This window comes from Oncorhynchus keta, chromosome 34, assembly GCF_023373465.1.
Source record: "Oncorhynchus keta strain PuntledgeMale-10-30-2019 chromosome 34, Oket_V2, whole genome shotgun sequence".
Classification (NCBI taxonomy): Eukaryota; Metazoa; Chordata; class Actinopteri; order Salmoniformes; family Salmonidae; genus Oncorhynchus; species Oncorhynchus keta.
In genome coordinates, this window is record NC_068454.1 from 53,826,503 (window position 1) to 53,835,528 (window position 9,026).

General features: G+C 40.1%; 1 protein-coding gene across 2 annotated transcripts; it reads right to left on the reverse strand.

Moving 5' to 3' along the window:
- Nucleotides 1-3,253: 3,253 nt before the first annotated feature.
- Nucleotides 3,254-5,253, reverse strand: LOC118367289 (transcription and mRNA export factor ENY2-2). Of its 2 annotated transcripts, none has more exons than XM_035750604.2 (5): nucleotides 5,117-5,253; nucleotides 4,665-4,742; nucleotides 4,499-4,569; nucleotides 3,833-3,907; nucleotides 3,254-3,696 (listed from the first exon to the last, which is right to left on the reverse strand). In XM_035750604.2, exons 2-5 carry the CDS (start codon nucleotides 4,730-4,732, stop codon nucleotides 3,623-3,625), a joined length of 288 nt encoding a protein of 95 aa, XP_035606497.1. In that variant the 5' UTR covers nucleotides 4,733-4,742; nucleotides 5,117-5,253; the 3' UTR covers nucleotides 3,254-3,622. The 2 variants fall into 2 exon arrangements, with proteins under 2 accessions (XP_035606497.1, XP_035606498.1); XM_035750605.1 differs by having other exon boundaries at nucleotides 5,111-5,226.
- Between the last annotated feature and the right edge of the window lie 3,773 nt (nucleotides 5,254-9,026).

Consider the following 9,026-nt stretch of genomic DNA (forward strand, 5'->3'; position numbering starts at 1 on the left):
GTGATGCCTACGCTGCCTACTCATTTATTTGTGTGTGTGCGTGTTTATGTTTATGAGTGCGCACCCGGACACGCGAGTGTGTGTTTGTGTGTGTGTGTTTGTGTGTGTGTGTGTGTGTGTGTGTGTGTGTGTGTGTGTGTGTGTGTGTGTGTGTGTGTGTGTGTGTGTGTGTGTGTGTGTGTGTGTGTGTTTGTTTTTATGAGTGCGCACCCGGACCCGTGTGTGTGTGCGTACGTGTGCATGCGTGTTGTTGTATGTTTGCATTCATGGGTGCGTGCGTGCGTACGTGTGCCCACATGTGTACAAGCGCATAAGGACACCTACCGAAAGAGCTGAGACGAAGCCAACATGAGCTAAACAAGAATTATGTGGTCATGCTCTATGGAACTTAATACACATTTGCTGATCATTACCTAAGATTGCTTTGTGTTAACTTTGGCAGGCCTGGCTTTGGCTTTTACCATTGAAAGGGATGATGTATTTCCTCTTATTTAGTATTTGCACTGGGCTACTGAGTGGGAAGAGAAAGCGAGAGGAGGTATGCCTGTGACTGGACATGGCCGTGCCAGGAATAACAGAGCGGACCTCGCTCCTTAGCCTCATTAGCGTGTGGAAAACGGGTCCCAGAAGACACAACAGGGTGTAAATACGGTTAAAAAGCCCTTCAGACTGCAGTTAACCCCATGCCAAGTTCTCCCTCTTTCCTTAGAGCCAGAATGAAAATGGCACTGAGCACGAGCGTTGGGCTCGAAAAGAGTTGTAACCCATGTTGCAAGGTCTCATAAATTTAAGAGAAGGAATTCAAAGAGAATTTCATTGAGCATAGAATTCACACATGCTGATACTATAGAAAGTCAACACCGTATAGGATCATGGGAGTTTGCGACTGTTCGTGACCTTTTGATTAGGGGGGGGGGATGTCTACATTAGACTATTTATTTTCTGTGCTTACGATGCTTATGCAATACTAGTAAGCCTACCTTCCATTGAAAAAAAGAACATGTTCACCACCCAAAGGGCATCCAGCCAACTTGACACAACTGTGGGAATCATTGGAGTCAACATGGGCCAGCATCCCCATATTCAATATTAGGAAGGTGTTCCTAATGTTTGGTGTACTCAGAGTAGATAATACATTCTAAATCTATATTATAATCATTTTAACACACATACATACTCTGAATTGTTTTACCATTTCTGTAATCCGATTCAACAAATGTAATTACAAAACTCCAGTGTGGAAAGCTATACATTCTAAATCTACATAACTTCTATGATGGAGTATTGACATTACAGTTGTTAACTCAGATCACATAAATGCTAAAACAATGAAGGGCATGCGTTGTTAAAATGATTATAATACATATTTTGGATTGACCAGCATACCTTCCTATTCTGTCATCCATGTTAAAATTATTATTTCATTTCACAGTTCTCTTATGTGCTTTGCCTTGCTGTCATGTGTGGATTATTTTATAATGTTACTGTACCTCAGTTCTGTTTGTACTGTAAGAAATGTGTTTATGCCAATTACTTGTTGCCACACACACACACACACACACACACACACACACACACACACACACACACACACACACACACACACACACACACACACACACACACACACACACACACTTGTCCTTTCTCTTTTTCTGCACAGCCACTGCTTGATATCTCCATCAGTGCAGATGATGTCATCTCAGCCTTGTGGTGCTCTGCTTTATGATTGGTCTCTCAGAGGCCGCTGACACGCCACACAGGATCCCACCAATTAGTATGCAGGACCTCTGAGTGGACGAATAGGCTCCATCTGGTGTTGTTTACCTTTGTCTTTTACAGTTCAAGCTTTATGATCTAGCCTATGTCCTTCTTTCATTTGAGAAGCCATTCAGATATTTTCATCTGGTTACTGTTCAGTATCTCGGCCTCTTCAACAGCACTGTGTGGGTCCAGAGTCGAGAATGGAGTGAGAAAGTAAATAGAATATGTATGATAGTAAATGTGTCACTCACCAGTAATTCTATAGGCAGCGCAGGGCCAGTTAGCGTGTTGAACCCTTTATATATTGGGGGCCCAGCGAAATTGCCCTGACGATAACATGGGGATTGATGTTGGCCATTAAAAGAGCCAGCTAGAGTTCTGAGCTCGGGCCTGGGGGGGTTACAGGCAGGCAGCCTCCCTCCCTGGGCCAGCAGCACTGTATATCAGCATGTTGTCACATGGGCTGATGTCACGGCAGGTCCTTCGGCTAAGAAAACACTCTTCAGTAGGTGACCAGTGCAAAGGCTCACTCACTACCTGGTAATGTGCTACTCATGCCGAGCAGTGCCCTGCACGGGTTCACAGCCATTCAAAAAGTAATCCTATAGACTATTTGCTATTCCTGGTCTGTAACAAGAGTGGTTTAAACAAAACAAAGTGATCTGAGTCATCTTGTGGAATTGACTAAACTATAAAACAGATCAGAGCCTTACAAGCTAATCTGTGAAAATGTATTTTACAGATGTGATATGAAGTTTATACAGTTGTGTCCAGAATGAGAAAGGCTTACATGGATTGTCTATTGTATTTAAAGTAACAGCCGGGACATTGTAGAGGGGCCGTGGCCAACTTTTTACAGATTTCCTTATTCCATCACACCATGGAATAACTTTTGTTTCTGAACTTGTCAACCCAAGGAGTCTCTCACATGAACACTTGCTCATTTCACACACTACACTCACAGGACCTTGGAATAATCTGAAAACCTTATCTGAAAAAAGCTATTTGTCCCTTGGTGCATCCACATGAGTTATATCTCTCCCTGTGAACACTCGTGTTTATCTTTTCGTAATCTCCCCCTCTCCATCCCAATAGCTCCCCCGTCAGGACCACTCTGTTACTCTAGGAAGTAAAGCAGCAGTAGGGTCGTCATTATGGGAACATGTATGTTTGTTTATAAGCACAGGGGATGTAATTTAGTCAAAGGACACCTTAAGTTTCAATGCACCACTGTAGTGTGTTTCAGATTACCAAGGTAAATTTCCCATACAGCTCCATATCTTGAGTTTAAGTACATCATTTGATTCTTTATTGTGCATATTATTTTACAGTACCTCTAGTATGAGATTAACTATTGGCCAGATACTCAATTGAGTATCTGAGTATTAAATGAGTTAAATCTACAAAGTTAATCTACACAGACCGACTGTAACACAGTCTAAAAGATCGAGTGTCATTGCAAGCCTTCTTTCAAAAACAAAACATTGCATTGAACTTCGTACAAAACCCAGAACCAGCTTTATTACCAACTCCTCTCAAAAGCATTTCTCTAATGACAAACCAACTCAAAATGAGAAGACAATCCACAGATTAAAAACAGCATAGAATGTTATGTATTCCAATACAACGTACAGTTATTGACACATGTTGACTCGTTGCATCATGTAAAGAACTGCCGGCGGTGAAAAACAGACATCTTTCATTCTTAAAAATCGGACATTGAACAAACTAATTGAATAAATCTAAATCATGATGGATGATTGCATCAAATAGCTAGTAATAACAGCACGATGGCAAAAAGAAAACAAGCTCGAAAAACTCTGATAGCAAAAGGTTTTTAAAAAAAAAGTTGGTTCCATTATGTGGCATGCTGAGCCAGGAAGGCTCTTATCCTCTGCAGCAGCTCCTTCTTCACACTATCAGGCACCAGAACTGAGGAGGAAATAAAGATACAGTATTCGGTTCGGGTTTTGATAGTTGTGTCAAAGTTAAACTTTTTTGAAAGTTATTGAACAGAGGGATTGAGAAAAAAGGTACTGTATACACAACAACAAAAAGGCCTAAATACCTCTTCCTTTAGGGGTGATTTCTACCACAAGGTCCTCGACGGTCACATGCTCCAAGCCCTTTTCTTTGATGACATCTGCAAACAGTTACTTGATGAGTGGCATGATGGTTACAGTTTTTTTTTTACAGTGTCAGTGGCGTCATACTCAAAGGAGGCACATGCCCCTCAGATTTGCCCTGGTTAAAAATAATAAAACAATTATTTTGTTTAAAATGTTGTTGTTCTCTGTCATACTACTAGCCACCACAATTTATGAAGTTGGCTTTCGCTAGCCCAGATATATTCTCAATCTCATAACTAGCTGCCAAGAGCCATTTCAGGCTATAAATGAAGTTAGAGTAGCTAGTGTGTCTAACTATTTTAAACAGCATGCCTGCTGGCAAGGTTGGTAGACTTTAGAAAAGCAAGCAATTACAAAATGAACTGAATGAGACTCACATTCCTTTCAATCTTTTACCCAGAATTTTAAGCAGAGATGCATATTCAGTTTATATATACTTTTTTTTAAAGAGCAGACAGGACAATACAGACAGATCAAGATATTTGATGTGCAGAAAAATATCAATATCATTTTTACATAGAATTAAGCATAATGATAGCTGGGGGAAAAAAATTGTGTTTCAGGTGTTTGAAAAAATGCTAAATTCTCCTTTGCAAAACTCTTACCTTTACAATGAGCTTTCAGCTGATCCCTCCATCCGCATTCAGTGAGTTTAGCTCTGAGCAACTCCTTCAATCTGTTGTTCAACCAAAACAAGCAAGAATAGTACTGACCATAGAGTTGATCTGTCTTCTAATAACGATTAAATAGACATTTGTGAAATGTTCTTACCGCTCTCGTTCACCCATCTCAGTTAATTTCTGATTAATTGTTGCTCTCATCTTGGAATCTTTGCTCATATTCTTTTAGCTGCAAAGGTGAGATTCAGAATGAGTTTAGGTTGTGGTGTTAGCTAGCTAGCTTTCTTTAGTCAACTGCTGAGGCAGGGATCAATTTAATAGTTAACGTTAGCTAGCTACTGTAACAGTCTACAAACAAGGTGGACAGCTGTCTATCATGAAAAAATGTTCAGATTTGGGCTGTAGATAACATTAAATCACTCCTCTTTAGAACAAACTACGAGCAGCATAAACCATTGCTAGGCTTTACTTGCTAGCTATATGCTAAGTGTTGACAAGCTAACGTATTTCTGACATTAGCCAGGCAAACAAGCTCGTTCACTATCTGATAATTGGCGATAACAAGCTACATCGCTATCAAGGACGTAAAAATCTCACACTTGCCCAAAACGTTCGATGAAACGTGCATGCTGTTGCACACAGTGCCAATAAAATTATAACTGGCGAGCTAGTTAGCCACAGCTAATTGTTGTGTCCCACAATGAATAAGGACCCCCAGGAAACCGTTGATACCAGAAAAGGTTCCTAACGTTTAATGAAGTACTATCGTTATGCCACTAGGTGGTAGCGTTGAATAAGAACTCGGATTATAACATAGACTCAACTCTTACAGAGTGATAACGTTACAAAGATGAGATCAGTGGAGTTTTATGTTCTTACAATGCCTCTTATTGTACATGTGACCATGAAGTGCTGTTTTTGGCAAGTATTAGATGGTTGCTCAATCCTAATAATATTCGGTAAGAAGAATAACCCTGAGTCTAGGTTAAGATTATTTTATGAAATCCTGAAACTCCATAGTTGAATGCACTGATCGTCAGTTTGGATACTGCTAAATGACAAAATGTAAAAATACAAATATTATGACATCAGTTTAGAGGTCAGGTGTTCTGTTTCTTTTTAGCTGTCTAAAAATCAACTTCCATCAATTTGTAGTACGGTCAAAGATATTGTATTTCAGTTTCCAATCTCTGGTGTTGCACCACTTTTAACATGGTGTTGGAAATATTACTTTATTTTGTGACATTTTTATCCTAACAATTTTTATCCTAACAAAATCTTCATAATTGTATGGAAAACAATTAGCTCAAGAAATCAAATATTGGAACAACGTAAAACTTGTGACCTTGTCAAGAAGTTCTGACCTTATGGCATAATAGTTAAGGTATTGCATTTTTTATTATTTTTATTTTACCAGGCAAGTCAGTTAAGAACAAACTCTTATTTTCAATGACGGCCTAGGAACAGTGGGTTACCTGCCTGTTCAGGGGCAGAACAACAGATTTGTACCTTGTCAGCTCAGGGGTTTTGAACTTGCAACCTTCCGGTTACTAGTCCAATGGTCTAACCACTAGGCTACACTGGGCCAGGTTCAAACCCTGGTTGGGGCTACCCCTTGAATTTGCGACTTATGACAACATGTTTACACAGGCAGTCCAATTCTAATCTTTTGACCAATTATGGTCAAAAGATAGGATGTGAACAGTCAAAAGACCAATAATTGGGTAAAATATCAGATTTGGACTGCCTGTGTAAATGTGTTTGAAACTCTTTTTCAAATGAGTCAAAGGAGAGAAGGATAGGACAACATTGTTTTGCAAACAAGTTGAAGTAACAGAGTATGTGACTAGAAAACAAACAAAGTTAACCAGGCTGAATATGCTGCAGTTTTGAAATGGTGTCCTAGGGTTGGTTTAAAGGAGGATCAAACATGATAGTGGATTTTCTAAGACACTTGGCACCGTCTCCTAATTCCTTAATGGGGTACTCCTGCCAACCATTAGCCACCTGGGGTTACTGAAAATGTTTCTTTTCTCAGAAGTATTTTGATGAATGATCTGTGCATAGCCCCTTACATCACAGTCTAATACATGGGGAAAGAGCAGGGATTAAACATGGATTTAGCTGTTAACTTAAGATGTAGAGAAAGACAATGAGAAAAAAAACTGCAGATACTTCATCACATCCTGTCTAGATCACATAGGCCTACTACATATACTAATATACTTTGTGTGGTGTTTAGAGAAAGAAGGCATTTAAAGTGACGAGAGTTTACCTCAGAAGTCTTTCATGGTTTAAGAAGAGTTTTGTGTTATATGCAGCTTGAAAAAACATGCCGTGTCTGCTACAACATGTTTGAACACGACACTACCGGAGTATTCAAACGAGAAGGAGTTATCCGAGGATAAATAAACCTCAAACTGAAGTTCAAGTATTGATTTAAACTGATCAGTTGACGGTTTCTTCCTGGGTTGAGGTAAACAGATGCCATCCTTCAGAGTCTAGTGGTCACTGGAATATCCCAACACTGACTACCTGACCGCATAATTAATTAATTGACTAAATTGACAAGCAGCAAAGAGATTCCCACTGAAGGCAGAAATGCTACTACAAAGTTGGAAGAATGATTGATGGGTTACCTGGTCTGGATGAACTAATGACCTCCCATGTCAGCAGCTCTATAGTACCGAAGCAGAGCACTTGTTCATCTTGAATGAATCACCTGTAGTAATTGCAAATCATTGTTCATTTGTGTGTTTTGACAAGGGGCCGTTTGATTAATGTAACATGCTTAATATAAATGGAAATTAAAACGATAATTAACACTCAATCTTTATCATGAGTGGTTTCGAAATGTCAATGTTTACACTGGCAATGACCATTACTTCTTCGGCTCAGCTGCACTTGGTCTTTGAGGTGCCTGCTGCTGTGCACTGTGACACAGTGGAGATCAGTGAGCATGCTCAATGAATTGGATGCTACAGGCTAAGTGAGAGACTCAATGCACTGAAGTGACAGGATAATCTTCCTCCCTGGCCCTTTGAGGCACTCCTTATCTCCGTTCCCTGCTCCTCATCCTCCTCCATTACCCCAGTGTTATCTCTGCGGCGGAAGCCACAGTGTTTAGGTGAGAAGAATATATAGTGGGAAAGAAAGCCGTGAGAAAGTGAATGAAATAATCATCAAGGCACTTACTTACAGGGTTCAAGGGGATATGCAGAAGTTCTCTCAGTGAATGCTAGCCCAAGAGAAACCCTCAAAACAGAAAAATGGAGCTAAGAAATTAGTAGCTTTATGTGTTCCTCCCAAAATGCGGCAGACATTGATTTATAACAGAGGACAGTTGCAGCTAAATATTAGCTATACTATTCATGCATGTGGAATCATTTGAACCAAAGTGTAACGGCGTTCGTCTGTTGAAGGAGAGTCGGACCAAAATGCAGCGTGGTGGTTACTCATGTTCTTTAATGACGATACATGAAATAACTATATATATACAAAAACAACAAACGGACCGTGAAAACCTATACAGCCTGTCTGGTGAACACTAACACAGAGACAGGAACAATCACCCACGAAATACACAGTGAAACCCCGGCTACCTAAATATGGTTCCCAATCAGAGACAACGAGAATCACCTGACTCTGATTGAGAACCGCATCAGGAAGCCAAACCTATGCTACAACCCTACTCAGCCGCAATCCCAATGCCTACAAAACCCCAATACGAAACACAACATTTTAAACCCATGTCACACCCTGGCCTGACCAAATAAATAACGAAAACACAAAATACTATGACCAAGGCGTGACACAAAGCCATACGATTTTGTGTTATTGTCAATGCAACACATATACAGGTGCATTCAGAAAGTAATCAGAACCCTTAACTTTTTCCACATTTTGTTACATTACAACCTTATTCTAAAATTGCTTAAATAAAAAATGTTCCTCATCAATCTACACACAATACCCCATAATAACAAAGTGAAAACAGGTTTTCAAATGTATTAAAAATAACAAAAAATAAATACCTTTACATAAGTATTCATAACCTTTGCTATGAGATCTCAGATGCATCCTGTTTCCATTGACCATCCTTGAGACGTTTCTACAATTTGGAGTCCACCTGTGGTAAATTAAATTAAAAACAAGACTGAACTCTTTGGCCTGAATGCCAAGCATCGTGTCTGGAGGAAACCTGGCACCTTCTCTACAGTGAAGCATGATGTGGGGATGTTTTTCAGCGGTGGGGACTGGGAGACTAGTCAGGATCGAGGAAAAGATTAACGCAACAAGTACAGAGAGATCCTTGATGGAAACTTGCTCCAGAGCACTCAGGAACTCAGACTTGGTTTGAAGGTTCACCTTCCAACAGGACAACAACCCCAGGCACACAGCCAAGACAACGCAGGAGGGGCTTCAGGACAAGTCTTTGAATGTCGTTGAGTAGCCCAGCCAGAGCCCGGGACTTGAACCGATCGACCATCTCTGGAGAAACCTTAAAATAACT

Bases quoted from the DNA above. Each gene is read 5' to 3' on its own strand.
- LOC118367289 (XM_035750604.2), bottom strand. From the start codon at position 4,732: ATGAGCAAAGATTCCAAGATGAGAGCAACAATTAATCAGAAATTAACT. The intron at 4,570-4,664 runs GTAAGAACATTT...GTTGAACAACAG, and splicing joins GAGATGGGTGAACGAGAGCG to ATTGAAGGAGTTGCTCAGAG. The intron at 3,697-3,832 runs GTATTTAGGCCT...TTTCCTCCTCAG, and splicing joins AATCACCCCTAAAGGAAGAG to TTCTGGTGCCTGATAGTGTG.